Consider the following 24,771-nt stretch of genomic DNA (forward strand, 5'->3'; position numbering starts at 1 on the left):
CATTTTACGGTGTAGGTACTTTTCAGTCAACTTGCAACTAGAGCTTCAAAAATATCATCTTTGTCGGGTTTGTACATTGTACATGCATAATGCATCACTGCACGGGGGGGGGGGGGGGGGGGGGATTGAGAGAATTTAACGTTGTGTGTCTATATTGTAATAGTTTGCAAAAAATAAACAGTCTCAATGATTTTTCAATATGCAGCTTTTTATAACATGTATGTGCGTCAATTATCATTGTATTTGTTTACTTAATATGTCTCTAAAAAGATAATTAGAAAAGTTAAGAGAATTTGTCCATATTTTTTTTTTATTTTTTGATTTAAGTTAAATTTCAAAATAACGACGATTGTATATACATGTAGATTGACAATTTATCTGAATAAGATGCCATTTCTTCATTTTGTTCTGGTTATATTCAAATAGTTTCTACTATTCAAACATTGTCATGTAATAATCATCGACCTGTTTTATTGTCATGATATGTACAGAGTGCACATTGACCTTATGCGCAGGCAATAGAACCACTTACGGTAGATAAGATGTTTTAATTGGTTCATGTTAGATATCATTACCGTGTTACGGAACAAGAGTTGATAATGATATGCACCAATGGAAGTATACACCTTCATAAAGTTTTCTACAGGTTAATCAGTGAGTGTAAATGAAGAAGACATTGCACGATCGCTTTGCATAATTATATCTTTTTTACATTTATGCAAATGGCAAGATCAATTTTGCTAGCTCTTTCTTTGTTTTCGAAAGACATTATTTAAAAAATCATAAGAGTTTACTACTTCGTGTATTTCATTTCAAAAGTACAACACAGAACTGGTTTTGTTTTACATTTTGTAAACTCCTATTAAATATTACAATACTGTCCTTAAAAGAAATTAGGATTCTTTATAATCTTATTTTGGACGAATTTTGAAAATTGGAAATTTGAAAAAGGATTACAAAAGTTGAAAAAAAAACATTACCTTTATCTCATATACGAATCCGTAGTACAACACATTATATTTTGTAGAATTTATTGCACTTTTTAAATTTTTTTTATCACATTAAATTTTCAATCATCCTTTAAAATTTACTTTATTCTCAAAACTTAATTTACAACAGAATCGACAACAAATAAATCAACAATGCACAAACAGTTTAGGAACACATCAATTTAAATCACAATTACATATCTATGATATAACGCTGATTACAAAACAAAAAATTAACAGAAACATGAAAAATTTGCATTTTTTCATTCTTAATAATTTCACAGATAATCTGATTATCCCCATCTCTGTACGATACAAATGTTAAAAACAATTATGTAAAGAGGATAACTCTCTCTCTCTTTTAAATGACCGAACTTTACACAATGAGCACTAGAGTAAGGACTTGCGTGGAATACGTGGCATTAAATCTTTCTTCATGATATGCAAATCTGCTCTATTGATAACATTTTTCCCAAGCGCTTGAAATCCTAACTTTTTACTTTCGGAAATTAAGCTGCTTTCCGAGGCGACTCCGTCAACTATTTTTAAATTAACCGCTTCGTGTCCTGTTATTCTTTTAGAAAAAATGACGGATTCTCTTAAAACTTCGGGAGACAGCTTCAAACTGAAAAATATCAAAGTTAAATACAAGTATGAATATGTTTCAAAAATATGATTACAATTTTTAGAAATAAGAATGTTATATCACTCACTGCAGAAAATCGTGCAGAGGAGCTGGAAATCTAGAGCCTAGTAAAACTTCATTCCAAGTTATCCATCCGCGGTCTGACCGCATCACCCTGTAGTCGTGACAAAGAGCAAGGAACGCTCCGCCAGCAAAGGAATGTCCTGTTGAATTATACAAGGATTTCAAAGTCATCAATAGATAATTTCTACTTTTTAATGTCAGTCTGTATCTAATGAAGATTGTTTTGAAAGGTATAGAGGTGTTCGTACATGTATCTTTAACGTTTAACTGATTAAATGTTTACATAATAAATCGCATGAGAAAGAACCGAAACTGGTTGGATTCAAATGTCTCTATACATCGTAATGCTAAACATGTGATGTGTCACATCGTGTGACATTGTGTATAGCTTATCAATGTTTTATATAATTCATTAAGTTAAGTCCTTCTTCAAGCCATAAAGGCGCACTAGACATGTGCCTTTCTCCACAAAAGGGCTCGAACCAGGACGTTTAGGTTACTGAACAAACACCTATGATGTGTTCCATTATACAACTCATTAATTACCATTAATGGCTGCGACTGTTGGCATGGGGAAGTGCATGACTCTCCACAGAGTGTCATACAGGGTGAGGAAAAACTTCTTCTTGACGTCATTATTCTCTGACATCATCCATTCTAGGTCTATCCCATTGCTATAGAACCTGCCTTCACCTGTTGTTACCAGAATGCGGGTGTCCTCATTTCTATAAGGTTATGGAATAAAACAACAGCTTCATGAACAACTTCAATTAATCATTTGTTATCCTTCCAGCCCGCCATACATAACAGTTAGCTCATGGAACCGTCTTCAAGATTGTAAACCCTTATTATCTGACATTCAAGGATTTACATGTTGATAAATTGAAAACAGTACATCAAACAGCCGAATTCAGTCTTTTACTGCACAATTGTTTACGTGTGTCACACATCTGTGTAAAGATCTAGCAAGAGAAAATACTAAGGGTAAACCTCTCTACTTCATCCAGAGCGTCGTTAAATTGCTTCAATGTCGTTAAGTTCAAGCGGTTCTGCCCATTTCTCATCGTAAGTAAAGCACACCCATCGTCATAGAACTCTACCGTTATCCCCATTGTGTGTTAGTCGCACCTGTCCATGGGGTCCACCCTCACAATTTGATCTTTAACCGATCGTATGTACGGAGACGCATGGGGGTAACTAATCATGTGTTTTGCGCAACTACTGTATAGGATTACAACTTTGTGTTGCTAAAATGAAATACAGTAAAACCAGGTTATAGCGAAGTTCTAGGGACCGATTGATTTACTTCGTTATATCCGTAATTCGCTATATCCGTATAACGAATTCGTAATAATAACTATAGCGAATTCACGTATATATATGTATTCTTAGATCAGACTATAATTTTTGCTAATTGAGGCTTAGAATAAGAATACATTACTTTGATACCTTTAATAATTGGATTGTGAGTCGAAAAAATTATATTAAAATAAATTCATTCAAACAATTATGTTAAAAGGTAGTGCAAACTTTTTTAAACTGTAAAGACATTCGTTATAAAAATGTTAAATTTCTTTATAATTCACGTGTACGGGACTCAAAATCAGTTCGCTATATCCGTAAATTCGTTATAACCGTAAAAATTTGCAAAGATTCGTTAAGAACTTTACCCGGGACTGAAAAAGACTTCGCTATATCAGAGAATTCGCTATATCCGTGTTCGTACTAAACGAGTTTTAATGTATATTTTTTTAATATTAGAAATATAATAAAACATTCCTTTTTGGACATGAACAACTGCATTCAATAGAAGGACATGCAAAGTGTTTTAGTTAAATCTAATCATGATAAACAGTTTTAATTATTTTGTGAGCATTGTTTTCATGAATCAGATCCATGATACAAGTTACTGCAGTACGAAAAATTGTCATTAAGCAATTGTTCTTGTAAATATTTTAAGAAAATTGGTTGTGTTTTGAAGAAAAAAATGTTTTATTGAGACGGCCCTGTGACCAAATGAGGGGTTTTTGTAAAAAAAGAAACAACAACAAAAAAACAACCCAGTTTAGACAGTGTATGTAATACAATTGCTATCAATGCAAAATTATTGACATAAGGTTTATAAAATAATTTTATGATTGGCAAGTGTTAATTTTATATTCTCAATGTTGTGTATAACTATCAAATGATGACGTCACTCGATGAAGGACCCACCTTAACTACCCGGCTGTTTTGACTATAAACCATTCTTAAAAATAAAGATAGATAACACTGATAAGTGAAACTCTGATGTACATGTAACAACATAACAGATAATTAGGATTTGTTTGTGTTCGAATTTAAGCTTGATATTATGTTGTTTAATATATATTTGATATACTGTATATTTATTGTCCAAAAACCATTGTGGAATTAGGCGATTTATATGCAGGGTAATCTTCACATTAAAGGGGGAGGGGGTATTTGGTTCCTTTCAATCCATATATGATATGGATATTCCATAGGCATACCCACATATTTACCTTCAAAACTATTAATCATATGCCAATATTCAATCTTCGGGTATATTTCATGCCGCACTTTATTGCCTCAATACAAACCTACATGTAAACTAAACAAAACAACTCCAACATTATATAAATAGTGCCTGTTTGGGAGGGTAACAGTTGAAATTGACACCCCGAGAAAACCATTGTCAACCGACGCGAAGCGGAGGTTGACAATGGTTTTCGAGGGGTGTCAATTTCAACTGTTATCCTCCCAAACAGGCACTATTTATTTTGTTATACTGAATGTCTTTTTTAAAATTTTTAAGAAAATTTTACTGCTTTTATATAGGAATAACGTGAATTCTACAGCGAACCGTACGCGCATAATTTTCGCGCATGTAACATTTTTTAATGTTACCCGTTGCCAAGTGCGTTGCTAACGCTGAGGGTAATAGTAAATATTATTAACTGCGTCTTAACCAATCAGATTTCAGTATTTAACATGAAAGTATATCAATAGAGATTACGTTGGCTCTTTGAAACCTGAAAAAATTTTTCCAGGAAATTGCCTTAACAACAATAACAAACAAATAAAAATACCTAAACAACCTTTTTAAAAAGTATTTATTTGCCGTTATTGATAATGGCATCTGATTAAAAATGTAGAAGATATATAGGCATCATGTCTTGGCTTATATGGCATCCCTTTCACTTATGCAAACTGCTTGAGCCCTGGAAGCATCTTCTCTTCCTCGAATGCTTGCTCACTTTGTCCATATTATACATGTACATAATGCAAAGTATCAATTAATGCTAGATTTAGGTTCTAGAGATTAGATTTTCTTTGAACGTCACTGCGAGGGAATAAATCTTTTTTCATGTTGTGTAAGTCGACCCGCTGAATAACATTGCTGCCCAAGGCTTCAAACCCCACACTTTTGCTTTTGGAAATTAAATCAGACTCCGCTGCAGTTGCGTCCACCATCTTTAATCGAACAGCTTCCGGGCCAGTTATTCTCTTAGCAAAAATGGTTGATTCTCGTAGTGCTTCAGCATTCATTTTATGTCTGAAAATGTTAAAACGCATAAGGTCTGTTAAACTTGCATAGATTTCCATATAATTTAACTGAAGCAACCAGCCGAAGAAAGAAACAGTTAATTATGCCTATATGAATAGGTTTTAAATTGCATGTATGTGAAAGTCAGATTGATCACTTGCTGTAAAACGTCCCTAAATGGGCCAGTTATGCGGAGATGTATCAGAACTTCATTCAAAGATATCCATCCGCGGTCTGACCTCATCACTCGGTAATCATGGCACAATGCAAAGAAAGCTCCACCGGCAAAGCAATGGCCTAAAATCCAATAAGAAACCTAATTGTGCTTCTATAAAACATGACAATTGTAATAAATAAAATATATACGTATGGTGTTGCTTTACCATGTCTAGGATTGAGACCATAAATAGTTTGGTAACATTACCATTAATGGCTGCCACAGTAGGGAGAGGGAAGTACATAAGCCTCCAGAAAAACTCAACCAGGTCGTTTAAAAACTGCTCCCTCTCGCTCTCATGAGCCTTCAAATAGTCCAGGTCTATGCCATTGCTGTAAAATTTGCCCACTCCAGTCGTGACTAGAATTTTAACACTGTCCTTCCTGTGTAAAAACAAACCCAAATAATACAGGTATCATTGTTTTCATGAATAGTAAAACTAACCTATTGAAGATCAACACTTACTTCGTTTAATTTGTTACTTTTTTATGTTACATGATGCTTTACTTATTAAGCATTATTTCGATAAACAACGTTTGGCCATAATGTACGTCATTCCTTTGTTCCAGCAGTCTAAACTTTTATCTGTGACAATTCGATATTAGTTAGCTTCTTAATAAGATCGTTACTAGTGGTTGGAGTACCTGATATCCTTCGAAATTGGACTGTCTCTGGTAAATCAACAATAAAATTCAATGGCTGTTTTTTAAGTACGATCAGAACTGTTCTGGCATATATATCCATTACGTAACCTATCGGTCCTCCATACCAAAACAACTGAGATCGATCTAGTTACTGACACCTGTAAACTGTTACAATGTGTATGCATTTGTAGCTTACCTTTCCACCTCGTCTAAAGCTTCTTTGAATTGTTTAAGTGATGTCGGGTTCCACCTGTTTTGTCCATTTCTCATTGTTATAATAGCACATCCATCCTCGTGAAAGTCTACTGTTATCCCCATGTTCTGAGTCAGTGAGTGTTGGCCGGTATCATGTATGGAAACACATTCAGGTGCATAGACGCTACCCTGATTCATATTGAAATATCTACAAGATTGATTTACATGTTCTAAAAATTACCACTTTTTATGTTTATTAATGTTTAAGATTTTTCTGTTTTATATTTACACTTGTGATGTATTTTAATTTCTCTTTATTTCTTTAAACAATCGATTTGATGTTCACACAGCTGTACTAAACTGAAAAATCTAAATCCTAAGGATTTAGGAAGGAGAATATTTTATTATCAAGATAGGAAGATGGAATGTTAAAAAATTGAGCTGAAATAGTTTTCATTTTTTTTTCATGTTTCCCTTATAAAAACTTAATTTTTAATTTACTTATTACTTCAAGGTTGAGAATGTAAAATGTATCAATACAATCCTGCAGCGCATTTTGAATTTTAAATGTAGGACTTAAGAATGATGTGGTGTGATGAACAACAATTTAAGAATTGTTGCATGATATTGGGGCCCGGACTTCAGATCGCATCCAACATAAGACAAGTCGTCTATTATCAGATATGTTCAATGAGAAATTTCAAATAGGGAAAGTTTTCCTGTTGATTCAAAATCAGTTGAAATCAGTTGAAATATGAGTTTTCTCAATTTCAACGATATTATCAGAAAGATTTTTAAGATAAAGACCCCACGCTACGGAACTAAATGTCAAAACAAACCACAAATAAGCGAGTGCTACTCATTCCCTACACCAATTGTCTGAAAGTTGTACTTGCTCATCATGGAGGATGGAATTTTTATAGAGGAAAGTCACTCTATACGACAGATGTGTGGCAACGCTCTTTGAAAAAGTTACGCACTTCGAATTTTTTTTTTTTCAGAGGCGTTAAATTTTGGACCAAGGTAACCCACTTTGAATTTTTTTTCAAAGTGCGTTAAGATGGTGCATCAACATTTTTTAGTATCGGCACTCTTAACACACTTTGACAAAATATGTATAAATCACAAATTCTGGAATTGAATTTCTAATTTGTTGATAGTATGATGATTTGTTAAGACTGGTGAATCTATAATTTACCGTATTTGAGAACGGGGATGGGGTGGGGTGGGGGGGGGGGGGTTAACCAAAGATACTGGTCAATCACCAGTGCATCATTTACTTGATTACAAGAGGAAGGACCCCTACCCCTCATGTTTTCTTCCAAAACATATGATATTCAGCAACTTATACGCTTAAGAGGGGAAAAAGAAATATGCTCTGTTGAAAATTAAGAACATGGAATGATTATGAAAAAACGAGCTGACCAAACAATAATATCCCCATTGGTACGTTAAAGAATCTATATAAGAGTTTCAACATTCTGTTTTTAACCGGGTTTTCCAAAGGAAAAAACCGGTTTTTAAAATGGTGAAAATGTCGGGCGGGCGGCGGCTGCCAAAAGGGTACCCTCATTGTACGGATAACTCCTCCTACAGTTTTTAAGATAGGAAATTGTTCTTTTGCAGATCAGTTGTACATATATCAGAGGTGTGCATATTGCTAGGATTTTGATATCTGATAATCTATGAAAAAATTATAGCTTTTGAACTTATAATATTGCATATAGAGTACCCTCATTGTACGGATACCTCCCCCTACAGTTTTCAAGATAGGAAGTTGTTCATTTGCAGATCAGTTGTTCATATATCAGAGGTGTGCATATTGCTAGGATTTTGATATCTGATAATTTATTAAAAATATATATATATATATCAGCTTTTGAGCTTTTGAACTTTGTCATTTTTTGACAAAATATTGCATATAGGGTACCCTCATTGTACGGATAACTCCTCCTACAGTTTTCAAGATAGGAAGTTGTTCATTTGCATATCACTTGTACATATATTAGAGGTGTGCATATTGCTAGGATTTTGAGTTCTGATAATAAAAAATTATAGCTTTTGAACTTGGCCATTTTTTGGCAAAATACTGCATACAGGGTACCTTCATTGTACGGATACCTCCTCCTACAGTTTTCAAGATAGGAAGTTGTTCAATTGCGGATCAATGTTTGGCAAAATATTGCATATAGGGTACTTCATTTCATTGGATACCGTTGGTAGTGTTTATCAATTCAGGACCGACATGGATTATGGATACAGTTTACATAAGAGAAAACCCGGTATGCTGGCACATTGACAGCTTTTCACTTGTTATTTTCTAATCAAATAAATCACTTCAAAATAAAAAGAAATTACATCAACAAACATTAAATTATTATAAACTTAAAATGAGTATTAGGATGTGGAATTTTTTAACTCGCACTGATCTTCTAAAATATCATATTGTTTTTGATAAACATAACTAACGTATCCTTTTATTACATAATATTTGTTTACAAGCACACGCAATAACCAGTTGAAATATGTTATACATTGATCTCCATTATCAAGATATACAAATCATGTTCGTTCTTGCATAGCTCAAGATACCAGTAAGAAGTAAATTTGCTGCATACTCAAAATAGGAAATTGCTAGGCGATGAAGTTTATGTCATATTTTTTGGATAATTAAAATCTCCCGAATTGTTCTTTGTATGAGATCCCCAGTTACCGACGTTCCAGTTCTGAGCTCTTGCATATCTTTCAAAACGTTGGATGTAAGCGTCAATATTATCTTAAGATTCATCAAATGCTGGAAGTTACGGGCCTTTCACAGGTTGATGATTTTCTGTTACATGTGTAGATTCCAACGCAACTCTGTGAGATCGTTCAGACGCAAGTGCTTGGAATTGATGGTCAACTTCGATTTCCTGCATTTTACGTTTATTCTCTGACACAGCATGAAGTTCTCTTTTCTCTTCTAGTTCTAACTAATGTCGTCGTTCTTCACGCTCTCTTTCACTGCGCTCTTTTTCTAAATGTTTGTCAGCTTGTCTTTCAGATCGTTCTTTTTCTAGATCTCTGTCATCACGCCTTCTAGCTTGCTCCTCGCGGACGAATTTCTTCAAGTTTTCATCTTTTAGTCCTATCTGAGCACCCAAGTCGAGGAGATTCTTCATCTCTGCTATAGTATACATGGCGGTAAGTACTGTAATGAACCTGTATACCTGAATATCTACAGCTCTTTGTCTATATACTGTCACCTGGGGATTTATTTGCTTATCTGGTGACAACTGGAATAATGACCACGGCTTCTTTAATAAAGTTTATTCGTTTATTCTTGAGTGTCCAGCAAAAAGTGACGCGCTGGGCACTGGATTAAAAAAATCAGCCTGGTCGAGGTAGGGTTCAACAAAGGGGTAATTATCAAAACAACAAAAACATATACAGATACATATACCCAAATTACCTATCGGGGGCCTCTCACAGAAAAGATACCTAAAAGAGCAGGTCTAACAAAAAACTTAATCCGATGACCTGACACTAATTGAGTCAAGAGGACATCAAAATAATTTGTTAATCGCATTGCGTGGCTTCGCGTAAAGGCTATTTGTTGATAAATAAAATGGAATTTAATGTGCAATCAAAATGTGTGAATATGTACCTAACTTCTTAACTTTTTGGATTTAAGCTAAAATACGTGTTAATCATTATTCCGCGATAAAGAAAGGATTAACTTAGGAATTTTCTTGAAGATGTTAGATTGAAATTGCTTATTTTAAGATAGAAAGAATAATTTATTTTTATATCAAATTTATCATTAAATATAGAAGAGGGTCGATTAGACCCGATGATAATACTTTCACTTTTATCTTTAATCTAAGATACCCATCATAACTAATTTATGAGTGTACCGTACTTTTACTCACCTCCAAAGATAATATCAGTAACAACGTGTGACTACTGACTGAAATTGTAAGTGACCTTTAGAATTGGCAAGCCTTCACCCCAGAAGCAATCTTAAATGATTTGGAGAAAGACTGATCTTCATCCCACCGCTGCCACCAATTGTAACGTGGATGAGCCAGGCGTTCTCCTAATAACAGTTAAGACAACTTCAGGTTTATAAATTTATTTACAAAAGAACAAATGACATATATTTACAATAACATTTTCACATCTATACTCGCTCACACCCCATACTCATTCAATTTGCAGTAATTAATAACCCTAATTTAACAAACTTATAAAAAAAAAACTATGTATATAAAAAAAAAACTTTTGACAGACAGACGAACCGGTATATATTAGTTTTCTTTAAGTTCAAAATATGGTTGCCACTCCAAAAGTTAAAACTTATTTTCAACTGTTCACATATCAATCACTTAATATCATATCACTCGTGTTCCAAGTCACGCGATCACTTATCTCGATCGGATATCTGCTTTTATTTCAAATCATCGCCGATGTCACAAAGTAGACTTCACTTCTCTCCAGTATCCCCTTTGTGGAATCCTTCAGGGCTGTAGTCCTGGAACTTAGGGATCGTGGTGGTGTTGAACATCGGGGTGGTTATCCCCACTGGACCTTCACTGTTGTATGACCTAGTCAAAACGCTACAATTTATTACAGTAAAAAGTACATGTACATGTAGGCTGAGTGTGGCAAGATGAATAAAATAATCATATGATAAGTGTCTGTCACTAGTTATTTCATAGCAACATGTAAATAAAAACAAAATAAAAATGGCGCACACTTCCGGTCAATAAGTTCCGAAGAATCACTTCCGCCCAAGACATTTAAATAAATCAGCAAGTTTTATCTAATACAAAAAATACGCATAGAATAACGTTCAAAGCTATACAATTCTAATACAAGGCTTTATCGTTAATATAAAACTGGTATTCAAACTTCCACGCAAAAGATACGCTTGACCACAGGTGCTTGAGGACAGGATCGACCCCCCCCCCCCCCCGCCCCAATATATATAGACCCCCGGTCTTTATTTTTCTTTTTTATTAAATTATCCTTTAATGACATATTTCTAATCTAATTTATTCATCCATTTCCCAAAATTACATTAAAAAAAATCAGACCCACTGTACATATAATACAAGAAGGTTGCCAACTTCGTCTGCCAGCCGAGAGGAACTGCCGATGAATATTTGTTGAAATGTACTATCAAACTACATCTACCAGTAAAAACGGTGACCTCATGTCGTAGCCCGATAATTCCCTTCACTAAATATTTGCATGCCATGCCCGTGTAAATACATTTTTTAGGTAAATAGGACAATTTTCACCGACAAGTTGCAAGTTTTGAACCGAATCACAAGAACCAACGGAAGTGAGGTTTTATCGCAAGGAAGACAACTCCTGGAGATTTATGATATTGCATGGCAAACTCGAAAAAAGTACAATTCATAAGAAGTATGAATTCTAATCAAACCGCAAAAACTTTTTTATCGTCTTAGGAACTGTAAAATCTAAAAGAAGGCACTCATACTGAGTGTATTACAATGGAAGACATAAAAGAGAAAATAAAAAAATTATGTTACGAGTTATCTTCCTTGCGATAAACCCTTACTTCCGTTGGTTCTGGATGGACGAAGTTAGCAACCTTCTTGTATTATATATGTAGAGGGTCTGATTTTTTTAAAAAATATTTGTTTTGGGTAATTTGGGGCAATGAATGTATAAATTAGATTAGAAATATGTCATAAAAGGATAATGTAATAAAAAAAAAAATAATAAAGTCCCGGGGGTTTATAATCTTTGGGGTGGGGTCGATCCTGTCCTCAAGCACCTGTGCGCTCGATTGCTCACACAGGTAAGTTTAACAGGTGAACGCTGGCCAAGATTATTTAGCTCAATAAACAAGAATTACTAATCGAATTCACAAAATACTGAATAAAACTGATAACATATACTTACTACGGCCTGCTATCCGTGTCCACTTATTAACAAGGTTCATGCACAATGCATACTGCAATATCGCTCAGTACAGCAAACAAGAGCAGCCCTCAAAATCGTGTTTTGTCACACGGCACCCAACCCGGAAATGACCAGGTGACAGCGGTTCTACCTGACTGCGCATTTGCAAAGAATTATCGGTAACCCGTCTTACAAAATTAAAGGGCCACGAAGCTAACCTGGTGCTACATGTAGTATACAAGTGATTGTTACACCATTAAACAAAGATATAACATCAAATACTTAAATAATGCATCACTGTGTCTATAAAAAGTCTCCTTATCATTTATTAATTGATTAAATTCGTCCGAACTCACAGTGTTAGTTAGGCATCGGAAGTTTTTCCGACGTCTACCGAAGCTGAGTTTTACATACCCAGATGCAGCGTAATGGATGACGAGGTAAGCACATGACAGTAATCTTATGTGATAATAAAATTATTCATACATAGTGGAAGATGTATTACAAGCCTATCGCTTCCAGAAAGTATTATTTAATCCATTTCTATCAAAAAATTGTAATAAATCAATAACAATTTCCGTTCGATGTTTTTTACATTGAAATATTTTATTTTTTATTTCAGTAAAATTGTAAGATTAAACACCATAATAATTTGTGAGCATTTCATACTTATAAAACAAACTAGATTATTATATACGGAAAGAAATGGGCATGAAAAATTGATAAATATGATATTCGATGTGTAGTGTCTCTATTTCATCAGTTCACATATAGACGTTCTATTTGTTATTATCACGGACACCTGGATTTTTTTTATCAACAAGTCGTTCAATATGCAGCCAAAGATTGAAATATTCTACCTCTTTTATATAAGTGTGATGGGAAAATCCTTCCCTTAACACTTTATATATTGAGCCACCTTTGCAAGTTTTTAATAACATTTCAGGTGACTATGTTATGTTAGAATTTACGTATAGTATCTTTAGATTTTACCCCTTGTAAATATGCACATTCAAGTTTATCTGTACAGCAGAAATGATAGTTCTCTGCTTCAAAATTAAGGGAAAACAACAACCAACAAGATATCTGTGAGCCAATGCTCACTAGTGATACCCCCGCTCTGATGTGAATATGCAAAATAAGCAAAGTCAACATTTAACAGAAAGCTGGCATCCGATTGGTACAGAAATATATCCCACAATATGGCATGCCTAAACAAATAGTGTGTTAAAATTTCAAGGATCTGCGATAAATAGCTGCTGAGAAATCTTTGAGGAAAATTTGTTTGAAAATTTTGGCTAAAATAAACAATATGGTATGCCTAAACAAATAGTGTGTTAAAATTTCAAGGATCTGCGATAAATAGCTGCTGAGAAATCTTTGAGGAAAATTTGTTTGAAAATTTTGGCTAAAATAAACAAAGTACTCATTTAACAGGAAGATGACGTCCGATTGGTACAAAAATATATCCCACGATATGGCATGCCTTAAAAAACACTGTGTAAAAATTTCAAGCATCTCTGATAAATAGCTGCTGAGAAATCTTTGACGAAAATTTGTTTGAAAATTTTGGCAAAAAATAAGCAAAGTCATTATTTAACAGGAAGTTGACGTCCGATTGATACAAAAATATATCCCACAATATGGCATGCCAAAACAAATAGTGTGTTAAAATTTCAAGCATCTGTGATAAATAGCTGCTGAGAAATCTTTGAGGAAAATTTGTTTGAAAATGTTGGCTAAAAATAAACAAAGTCGTCATTTAACAGGAAGTTGACACCCGATTGGTACAAAAATACATCCCACGGTATGGCATGCCTATACAAATATTGTGTAAAAATTTCAAGCATCTGCGATAAATAGTTGCTGAGAAATCTTTGACGAAAATTTGTATGAAAATTTGGTTAAAAAATAAGCAAAGTCGTCATTTAACAGGAAGATGACGTCCGATTGATACAAAAATATATCCCACAATATGGCATGCCTAAACAAATAGTGTGTTAAAATTTCAAGCATCTGCAATAAATAGTTGCTGAGAATTCTTTGACGGAAATTTGTTTGAAAATTTTGGCAAAAAATAAACAAAGTCGTCATTTAACAGGAAGTTGACGTCCGATTGATACAAAAATACATCCCACGATATGGCATGCCTATACAAATCCTGTGTAAAAATTTCAAGCATCTGCGATAAACAGTTGCTGAGAATTCTTTGACGGAAATTTGTTTGAAAATTTTGCTAAAAATAAACAAAGTCGTCATTTAACAGGAAGTTGACGTATGATTGGTACAAAAATATATCCCACGATATGGCATGCCTATACAAATACTGTGTAAAAATTTCAAGCATCTGCGATAAACAGTTGCTGAGAAATCTTTGACGAAAATTTGTTTGAAAATTTTGGTTAAAAAATAAGCAAAGTCGTCATTTAACAGGAAGTTGACGTCCGATTGGTACAAAAATATATCCCACGATATGGCATGCCTTAACAAACACTGTGTTAAAATTTCAATCATCTGCGATAAATAGTTGCTGAGATAAATGCGACAGAAATTTTTGTTACGGACGGACAGACAGACGGACAGACAGACAGACAGACAGACAGACGGGCAGACGGACGGACAGACAGACACACAAGGGTAAAACAGTATACCCCCTCTCCTTCGGAGCGGGGGTATAAAAAAAATCAAATAAACATACAAATACACACTGTAATAACAAACCAAAAATAACAAAAAGTAGATGCCAGAAAAACCAATTAACAGTAAATGCCCTTATGAATTATTTGAAACAGTTATATAAAGTATTCCAATTCTGTGCAAAAGAAAGAAGTGAAATGGATAAGTTAAATACAGACTGGGAAATTTGGACCCCTGTGATAAACTCTCTCTCTCTCTCAATAAAAAAGGTGCTCAATATGTATTTTGGTTTTTTTTCTCTTAGTAAACGTTCATTATATATGCAATATTGATGTAATTGTTTCGTTACTTTCTTAAACATACTTTGTGTCCTTGAAAAAAAAATGTAAAATGAAAAAAAAAATCAGAAAAATCGATCTATCAGATACACGTTACATAATTTTTGATAGCCTTCATTTGATATTTGCAACACCCCTCTTTTTATATATATAACAAAGATAAACATGATCTGTGGTTATTTCAGGAATCTAGAAGCTCAATGTATCCACATGATACCGGTAGTTCTGACAGCAGCGAGTCAGCTGATCCTGACCAGAACATTGGAAGAGGTAAGGTTGGGGCCGGGGCAGTGATACCCTCAGGGGTGTAAGAGGGAGGGGCAGAGGACCAAGGAGAGTATCAAGAGGAAGAGGACAACCACGCAGGGGAGCTGCGGATGGACCTAAGAGGGCTCAGGTAGCAGCAGCTACTTTAGAGGAGAGAAATCGTCAGTTGCAGGTATGAATATTAATATTTTAGATCAATTTATCCTGACATATGTATTGAATTTGAAAAAGAAAATTCATGGATATAAGAATATCGATTGTGACCTGAGGGGACTTGTTGTCGATAAAGCATCACAACATCCTGAATTTGTGTTCGATATTTTAATTGGACAGGGACGACAGACAACATGGCGGACATCATCCTCCACCAGATGGTCCTACCCCGGCCTGGTGTACCGCACATATTGCCGGAAAATGCCAACGGAAGCAGAGAGACGATGTTGTGGCAGAACTAGACCAAACTGCTACTCAAGACTGCCTGTATGTAACCAACAGTTAACAAATCAGATTCACTTTGATTAAGTTTCAGTATTATACCTTCAAGTAATCACTTTCAAACTAACGAGTAGTTATATAATTTGGATAACAAAATAGCTCATGGAATATGTCATATGAATTCATATTCCTATTTTTGCAGGACTTCTACTTGATTGTCCTTGACGAGGCAGTTCTTGCAGTGGCAAGAAGGCTGAGGGAGTTTGGCAACATGGCAGACTTGGGGCAGGGATTAGACGTGTGATACCCAGCTGTTGTGTTTGGCGCATCCGGGACAAGTATCCCAATCCATTTGGACAATATAAAGGTTTCGTTGGGGGGAGGTTTAATTGAAATTAAATTACATTTGCAGAAAAAGTTTTTGTTCTGTTTTTAATCAGGTCAAAGTAGTTGTTAGTTGTAAATTTTTCCATGTGTTGCTAAAATTCTCTTCTGAGAATTTTGTATTAAACTAGAAAGCTCACATTTTAATTAATTTGTAATATAAAATCTCAGATATCAATTAAAATTGATGACTAATAACATAAAATAATCAAAGAGAAAAACCTGTAACCATTGCTGATTACAGCATCATCCATGTACAAGTGAAGCAAACCACTATGCTTAGCTCCCTGTAATAAAATATGTGATAAATATCACAGAGATAAATATTACAGAACATGGCAATATGAAAATCTCTAGGCATTATCCAGCCCTATCAATGGCATAATATTGTGAAAGCTTTACTGCCCCTCAGCTGTCCAGTACTCGATTGTTTTATTTAAATTTAGATTTTCAAATCTAGAGATTTGAGAAGCCACAATGTCTCTCGTTGATGGTGGTGGAACTGGTGCTAAGTGGACAGATATCCACCGTGGATCGTCTGCCTCCAACTCCATGGGTCTGTTCATTCCAATGTCATCCTCTATCCTGCTGGTGACGATATGCCGGATTATGTCTTGAACATACCCCTTATACAGTGTGGACAGACCATCTCGATGTTTTTTTGTTTTAACTTCTTTGCCACCTACATATAACCATAAATGAGTGCATTATGCTTGGATAAACTGCATTTCATTTTGAATAAGGTCTGCTTTTACAAAGTTAATGCCAAGAAATAAAAAAATATGAGATGTTATTCAAATGGCTTAAATATTTACATCATTTTTTCCATCCCGGCCAGTTGCTGTGTTGGGCAAAAACTTTCTGATTTATTTAAAACTGGTTGGCTGTAAATATTCTAAGGGATAGTGTGATTGTTTTCTGTCCAGTATTTTTGGATATATTATGCATTATATTTGACGAACATTACAAACCTCAGAGAACCATCTTTGTTCTTCATCACCTCTCGCTCTGCATGAGAATTATGGTCAAGGGCAGCCAACCTGTTTCTTGCCCTATATACCGGAGGGCTGTAAGAGTGTCTCTTGGAGGAATACACCAGAATTAGATTTTGAAAATTTTCCAGTTCTGACGTGCTCCTACAATGAATGAAAAGTCAATATGATCGTGAAAGAGATTGCTTTTTTGACTTGCTATGCAGAGTTGGATATTTGATAATGCTGAATGTTGTATGGATAGCATTAAAAGTTGGTCTTGTTTGAAAGATGTCAAGGGTTACAATAGCACATTCTATATTTTATAATTATGTTACAAAATGAAATGTGCAGTACATTGTAGAGACCCAATAAATACTATGCATTTTTCTTTCATATATAATATAAAAAACGCCAAATTATACACCAAAAGATCATTAAAATTAACATAGATAGTCGAATTATTCATGCCAAACTAATGGGGAAAATTTTATCTTTCAATAAGTTTACATACCGGCAGTTAAGGTAGTATGGAATGTTTTTCACCAGCCGTTTATCCATTACGATTTGTCTAAGTGCGTCATGGGCTGCCGATCCTTTCTTAACGAGGCCGGGTCTTATTTGTTCTGCCCTAGATTTTTGGAGGAAATGTTTTAACATGAATTTCTACTGATATAAATATTATTTTAAGATTTAAAAATTAGACATTTACCACACCGTTTGTTTATGGGGTCATCTTAAAGTTTTTTAATCTTTAACATAGGACCCTATGGAATTTTGCTTGAAATGTATCAATTTTGCACAATTTTTTCATTTTTTTAAAACTTCGGCCCTAGGGATTTCTTTTTCTGTTCAACATATTAAAGTTATTGCTAAAAGGCATCAAATGGTCAAATAAAAAAAACCTTTTACCTCCTGGTTTGTTCCAGGGGTCTTATCAAAGTTGATTTTTGTATGCCCAATTTCCCAGATTTGTCAGATAATGGCTATTTTTTATTTGACAAAGGCGGAAAAGGTGATCTATATAGTATTATTAAAACATTCAGACATATTTAAGTAATAAAAAAATATATAACATCACATATTAAGAGTCATTAATATAAAATACATGGTTACTGTCTTGAATTATATGAATTAAGCTATATTTAGGCGGGTTAAGAAAACGTAACAGAGGGCTAGGCTTGCTGAACCCTCTTCACGTTTTCGACCCGAGCCCAAATATAGCTCATAAACATTTATGTTTATTCCACAATATAACATTAATTTTACACATCAAATGAGCTATTTTCAACAATTTTCGCTGAATATCTGCAGTTGAAACTATCACGCCATGGCGTCAACCAAGCAAAAAGATGACGTCACAATACAAATGAAACGCTGCGCGAAAGCGTGCGTACTAGTTCTGTACTCGGCCTCGTTTAGGTACTCTTTTGTCTGACTACCATCTTCTAAAGGGCCGTGTTGGCAAGTGCTCACTTTAGAGTTTGCAAATGGTACAAACCACTCATGTTCATTTACAATATGATGGAGCATACCATACCAAATATCCTTAAATACAACTAGAAGAATAATTATATAAGTCATTATAAAATAATCAACAAAAGATAATTTTTGAATATGACAAAAATCACCCTATTCATTACAATATATAGATATTCTCTGTAGGGACTCAAAAGCAAAACTAATAACAGATACTGGTACTGAGGTAATACACAAAATATTCTGAACTCTAGGTGAATTTAAACTTACAAGAAACTCTTTACAAATGGTAGAAACTTCTGCACTGTGCCAATAAGTATTTACTATATCCTTGACCCATCCACTCAATTCTTTGTTTCCTTTTTCTTGACTGATCTACATGTCATGTGCAATAAATGTAGGTAATCACAGACTAGTCTCAAACAACAGGTAAAGTCATGATTTTCATTACACGCATATATACATTTAACTTAGTATTAATGTCTATACCTTTGTGAGTTTCTTTTCCAAATTCTTTGTCCCCTGCCAGACGTCAAAAGAATGCTTTATATCCGGGAAATCTTTTTCTAATAACCAACATAAAGTATATGTATAACATATGTGATTGATAAAACAAGAACCACGAGCATAGAAAGGAAAAAGACGCATTTCTTATAAAGAAAATAAATTTCCACAAGATATAAAATTACACAAAATATGTTTGGTAAAAACACGTGAACAAGTTTATTACATTTTTAGCTTAATAGTTAATGAATTTTATGATCATACTCATTACTGAAGCCATTTGGACATGTGCATCAGTCACCACCTCTACAAATTTGATGCCTTTGTCTCTAAAAAACTGCATTCCTCGCAGGAAGCAAGCTTTCTCCAGGTTGGTGCTTTTCCTGTCAGTACTTCGTTTGTCCATTGTTGTGATGCATAGAATTTTCTTGGATGTATGTGTATGAACAGTACTGTGCACAGTGTCCCGGGCTGTCCATACGCCAATGACCTAAATATGAGAGTATGGCTATGGAGAATAAAATGATACATGTATACCATTTCATGAATTCCATCTTCACTCTTCTTTCTAAATTAATTCTTTTGTATTCAATATAAATTGGTTATATTATTTAATAATTACCTAAAACTATTATATCTGTATTTTGAAATTCTCTAAAAGTACTTTCTTGCTTCTGAATCCAAAATCTATCAATTTATGGAATTGATAGGTTTTTTGAATTCTGTGAAATGATGAAGAGCTCAGAATTTGGAAGTTTAACGAACTTTGCAAGTGTTGAAATTTTCTGGAAATTGTTGCCCGACAATAGGATGGCTGATGCAAAAACCAGGTCTCCAGCATACATTCTTCTGTTGAGAATTGACTGGGAACATCACCTATTCGCAACATGACCTAATTTGAAGACCTACAATAAACAAACATGTATCTGGGTTGAGATTTCAAAAAAACTGTCTTTATGAATTTATAAATTTTTAAACAGCATAGATTTTACAAAATCTTTCAATAAAAAAAGCAATAAAAAATATCCAACAATGAACTTTAGAACACTGTGATTTTCCAAAAGTTCATATTTTCATATAATATACAAAAAATGTGTAAATCATATTAAAATTCTATAGTTGGTAAATCATGAGTTTGTATGTCACCATGTCTCTTTGAACTGATACACCTTTATCCTCCCTCATTAAAACATGTTCTGAATGATTCTTACCCACTTAAGATATGTTGCTGAACCAATATTATCCACACAAATGCTGACACTTTCATTACAAATTTTTCGATAGAACTAATCTGTGTGTTGGCCAAATCCAACAAAGGCTGTTGTTATACAAGGAGAGGGCGGTCATTAATTAAAGTTTCTATGTCCTCAATACTGTTTACTCTCTTGTAGTCTGTTTCGGCAGCATCAGCAATGTCATCACCACATGTGTCAGACTAATCATCCCAGTACTCTATAGAAGGTGGCCTGCATTACTTGGTCTGTAAAATTAAATACATAGATATTTACAATGAAACAGCTAAACAATCCACAATAAATTATTGCAATTAGAGCAGAGACTGTTGAAAGACTAGTGACACAAATTTCAATGAACAGAAGGTGTTTCAAAGAACGATATGATATACTTCATCCATTACAATATTCTACGTGATGCATTTTGATTTGTTTTTTTCGTTTGCCCAAAGAGAAATTATTTTTATTTACTTTCAATATTTCTAACTTTGAAAGGAGACTGATTTTGCTGGTGTAAATAGGAGAAAGTCCATAACTTTCTAAGATAAATGATTTGTATGAAAAAAAAAATTGATACTGTAATTACAAAAAATCGGACCAAGCAGCTTTAACTGTTCTTTCTAATTCTTCCGTTTCAGATTTTAGGGAGTTTGGTTGATAATCGCTGACTGCATCAACTGTATTATTTGCATGACAACTGCTAAAGAATGTTACAAAACTAATCCACAGAAATCATTAACAAAAATGATTTTTAAGCAATGTAGAGCTGCTCAGAGGCGTTAAACTTTCCAAACCAAAACTCTACTGAATGTGCCAGTAGTTGTAAACACCCAAACGCAAAAACTATGCAATTCACACCTGCACACAATCATAATGTACAGAGGACCTTTAATCCTTTGGTCAACTTTGAACTGGTATTTATTTATTTCTAATCCCTTTACGTTTTATTTTTTACTTCTCATATAAAAAACAAACTAATATTTGAGTTGCAAACATGGGTTTATATATTTTTATTTTGATTTCCCCTTCAGAGGCCCCATGTACATGAGTGCATATCGTATATAGCTAACAATACTTCTCTTTTATTTTTGCTTCTTTTTTTATCGGCTATATTCTTGAAAAAATATCTTATGATTTGTTTCTATCTAATAGATGTATCACTTCTACAAAAAGAATTGCTTGAATAAAAGACAAACAAACGTTAATTAAAACACGAGTGTGATACTTGTTCAGCAAAACATTTGCGACTTCGGCATGCGTATCCACATTCAAAATAGCGTTCAATTCATGCAAGCGTTCAAACTGATTTCCAATATATACTCTGCTTTTGTTCCATTTGGATGCTACCGTGGCTCTATTTATTTTTCTCGCCGAATCGGTTAAACATCTCTTTTTTCCTCGGTTAGATTTGCTGTTTTCCGAAATGTTTGTTTTAATTTACCGCGTTGAGCATGCACGAAAAGCTTTCCGAAAGGGTTCAAACTTTGGGTCATATGAATAGAGGCGGGATCAAATCGAATTTTTGTCATCCTGCACAAAAATTCAAGAAAATGAAATTTCACTTGTTTAGTATACTTATAACAGTAAAAATTGATATTGAAGATAGAGAAATCCTTTTAATAATATCATAATCTTAGCATATCACGACATTCAAAACAATACAAAATAACATGTATTTTCATGGATATTATGCCTTTAATATCGACGATATCAACGCACTTTTTCAAAGTGCGTTAACTTTGTCCCAAGATTAACGCAATTTGAAAACTGTTTTCAAAGTGCGTAATTTTTAAAAGTGCGTTGTAACACAGGTGTATACAGCAGAGAGATTGCAGTTCCATAGAATAAGACCACAGTAGTTTTAAATGAGTGTCTCGGCATCAGTGATGTGACCACTTAATATTCCTGGTCGGTGTTATGTTTTAAATTCCCATAGGTATATAGTTGCACATGTATGAAGGAAAGTATTCTTCATATATATTCGATAGAATATATCATAACAAAATTTAATAATAATTTTTGTTACTTTTCAATCAGCATTTTTTAAAATCATTAAATCCAGATTGAATAACAAGAGGCCAACTGGCCTTAACGGTCACCTGAGTAGCATATATCCCATACACAAACTTGTCATGGGGTCTCATATATGCATCTCATTAATTAGGTTTCATACTGGAGTAGAAAAATTATAAATTTGTAATGACGACCACATTTAATTAAAAAAGAACTGTGAAACCTATAATTTTGGTGAAAAACTAAAAGATCTGGTCTACAAAATCATGAATTCAGTTTTCCTTTCAGGTGTGTGGGAGTAAAGAAGATAATTTTTTAACGTTATATGCATTAACCTCTACACATCCATTTTGCCCCTGCCCCAGAGTCAAAACCCATTCTCCAGGGGACATGAAAATTAAAAGTTCAGTAGAGGACTTCCTGGTAAACATAATTATTAGTCAGTTTTTTATACAGATGTGTGAGAATAGAGAAGAAGATTTTTAAACATTATATGCATTAACACTAAATTGCCATATTGCCCCCCCCCCCCCCCCTTATGTCCCGAACGCCTGACCCAGGGACCATGAATTTCACAATTTATGTAAAGGAGATTGTGGATATAATAACCATGTATTCAGTTTTTATGCCCAGATGTGTGGGAGTACAGAAGATTTTTTAAGATTTAAAACATTTTTACAATATGGCCATATTGGCCCCACCCTAAAGCCTGAACACCTAACAAAGGGGTCATGAATTTCACAATTTTGGAAGAGGGCCTCATGGCCATCATAACAATGCATTTAGTTTTTAACAAATACATATGGGAGTAGAGAAGATTCAATACATTTTTACTATTTGGCCATATTGGCCCCACCCTAGAGTCTATACCCCTGACCCAGGGGTCATGAATTTTACAATTTTGATAGGGGCCTCATGGACTTCATAATCATGCATTTAGTTTATAACAAATATATATGATAGTAGAGAAGAAGATTTTCTAAGATTTAATACATTTTTACTATTTGGCCATATTGGCCCCACCCTAGAGTCTATACCCCTTGCCCAGGGGTCATGAATTTCACAATTTAGGTAGAGGGTTTCATGGACATCATAATCATGCACTTAGTTTTTAAAAAATATATATGGTAATAGAGAAGAAGATTTTCTAAGATTAAATACATTTTTACTATATTGCCATATTGGCCCCACCTTCGAGCCAGAGCCCCTGGCCCAGGGGCCATAAATTTCACAATTTTGGTAGAGGGCTTCATGGACATCATAATCATGCATTTAGTTTTTAACAAATATATATGGTAGTAGAGAAGAAGATTTTTTAAGATTTAGTACATTTTTACTATATGGCCATATTGGCCCCACCCTAGAGCCAGAACCCCTGACCCAGGGGCCATAAATTTCACAATTCTGGTAAAGGGCCTCATGGACATCATAACCATGCAACCAGTTTTTTCCTCACATGCGTGGGAGTAGAGATGAAGATTTTTGAAAATTTGGCTTTTTTTTAGCATATTTGGCCCCGCCCGTGGCACCCCAGGGGTGGTGGAGCCATAAATTTCACAATTTAGATTCTTCTTACCTTAGAGATGCATCACACCAAAAATGGTAACAATTGGCCAGGTAGTTTTCAAGAAGAAGTTAAAACTGTAAAATTTTTAACGCACAACGCACGACGACGGCCGAAGACCAATTGCAATAGGTCACCTGAGTGACTCAGGTGACCTAAAAAAAATATTGTTCAAATATTAAACTGTTCGTTCGATATGTACATGCTTTCACATGAGAAACAAATGTAAACTCTTGTTGAAATATTTCCGAAGATATAAATATACTATCGGAAAAAAGAAACTGTGCATTATAAAATTTAGTATAATTTTTCTATATCTATTGTTCGTATATATAATATTTATGTAACCGAGCAGTCAAGCAAAACGAAGATGGTGCACTGTGTATCTGATGACTTTTTATTTTGAATATATATAGAGGCATTGACCTACAAAATAATACATAATATGAGAAAACTGACAAAATGAAAGAAAATACATTAGCTATAAGTTACCACAAATACATTATACGTTTCATAAAAAATCAATTACAGTGCGTACTGTAAAGAAAGCTAACCTTTGAACTTTACAGACACAATCCAAGTATTATAACTTTAATTACAAAAATACACTTTAGTATTGACAATGCAATTAAAATAAAACCAGAGACTAAACATTTACACTGGTAAGTAAAACATAAGTTAATATGAAATTTACATACCATAAGATGCCACAGATATCAACCGGATGGTA

The 24,771-nt window shown here is 34.1% G+C and overlaps 2 protein-coding genes and 2 pseudogenes across 2 annotated transcripts; 1 reads left to right on the plus strand and 3 right to left on the minus strand.

Moving 5' to 3' along the window:
* Nucleotides 1-1,102: 1,102 nt before the first annotated feature.
* On the minus strand, nt 1,103-2,881 carry LOC128189146 (uncharacterized). Its single transcript, XM_052860635.1, has 4 exons — nt 2,689-2,881; nt 2,245-2,423; nt 1,703-1,838; nt 1,103-1,614 (listed from the first exon to the last, which is right to left on the minus strand). The coding sequence occupies exons 1-4, from the start codon at nt 2,808-2,810 to the stop codon at nt 1,380-1,382; spliced, it is 672 nt and encodes a 223-aa protein (XP_052716595.1). The 5' UTR covers nt 2,811-2,881; the 3' UTR covers nt 1,103-1,379.
* Nucleotides 2,882-4,793: 1,912 nt separating this feature from the next.
* LOC128189104 (uncharacterized) lies at nt 4,794-6,469 on the minus strand. Its single transcript, XM_052860567.1, has 4 exons — nt 6,303-6,469; nt 5,670-5,845; nt 5,407-5,542; nt 4,794-5,254 (listed from the first exon to the last, which is right to left on the minus strand). The coding sequence occupies exons 1-4, from the start codon at nt 6,422-6,424 to the stop codon at nt 5,014-5,016; spliced, it is 675 nt and encodes a 224-aa protein (XP_052716527.1). The 5' UTR covers nt 6,425-6,469; the 3' UTR covers nt 4,794-5,013.
* Nucleotides 6,470-15,347: 8,878 nt separating this feature from the next.
* Nucleotides 15,348-16,287, plus strand: LOC128188040 (uncharacterized; annotated as a pseudogene).
* Nucleotides 16,288-16,676: 389 nt separating this feature from the next.
* On the minus strand, nt 16,677-20,077 carry LOC128186971 (uncharacterized; annotated as a pseudogene).
* Nucleotides 20,078-24,771: the final 4,694 nt, after the last annotated feature.

Source organism: Crassostrea angulata, chromosome 6 (assembly GCF_025612915.1).
Source record: "Crassostrea angulata isolate pt1a10 chromosome 6, ASM2561291v2, whole genome shotgun sequence".
In the NCBI taxonomy this organism is placed as follows: domain Eukaryota; kingdom Metazoa; phylum Mollusca; class Bivalvia; order Ostreida; family Ostreidae; genus Magallana; species Magallana angulata.

What these genes read in the sequence shown, in the direction of transcription:
- LOC128189104 (XM_052860567.1), bottom strand. Translation starts at nt 6,424, where the DNA reads ATGGGGATAACAGTAGACTTTCACGAGGATGGATGTGCTATTATAACA. An exon ending in GCTTTAGACGAGGTGGAAAG is followed by an intron (nt 5,846 to 6,302) that starts GTAAGCTACAAA and finishes GTTTTTACACAG; the next exon opens with GAAGGACAGTGTTAAAATTC. An exon ending in TACTGTGGCAGCCATTAATG is followed by an intron (nt 5,543 to 5,669) that starts GTAATGTTACCA and finishes ATTGGATTTTAG; the next exon opens with GCCATTGCTTTGCCGGTGGA.
- LOC128189146 (XM_052860635.1), bottom strand. Translation starts at nt 2,810, where the DNA reads ATGGGGATAACGGTAGAGTTCTATGACGATGGGTGTGCTTTACTTACG. An exon ending in GCTCTGGATGAAGTAGAGAG is followed by an intron (nt 2,424 to 2,688) that starts GTTTACCCTTAG and finishes ATAACCTTATAG; the next exon opens with AAATGAGGACACCCGCATTC. An exon ending in CCTCTGCACGATTTTCTGCA is followed by an intron (nt 1,615 to 1,702) that starts GTGAGTGATATA and finishes GATATTTTTCAG; the next exon opens with TTTGAAGCTGTCTCCCGAAG.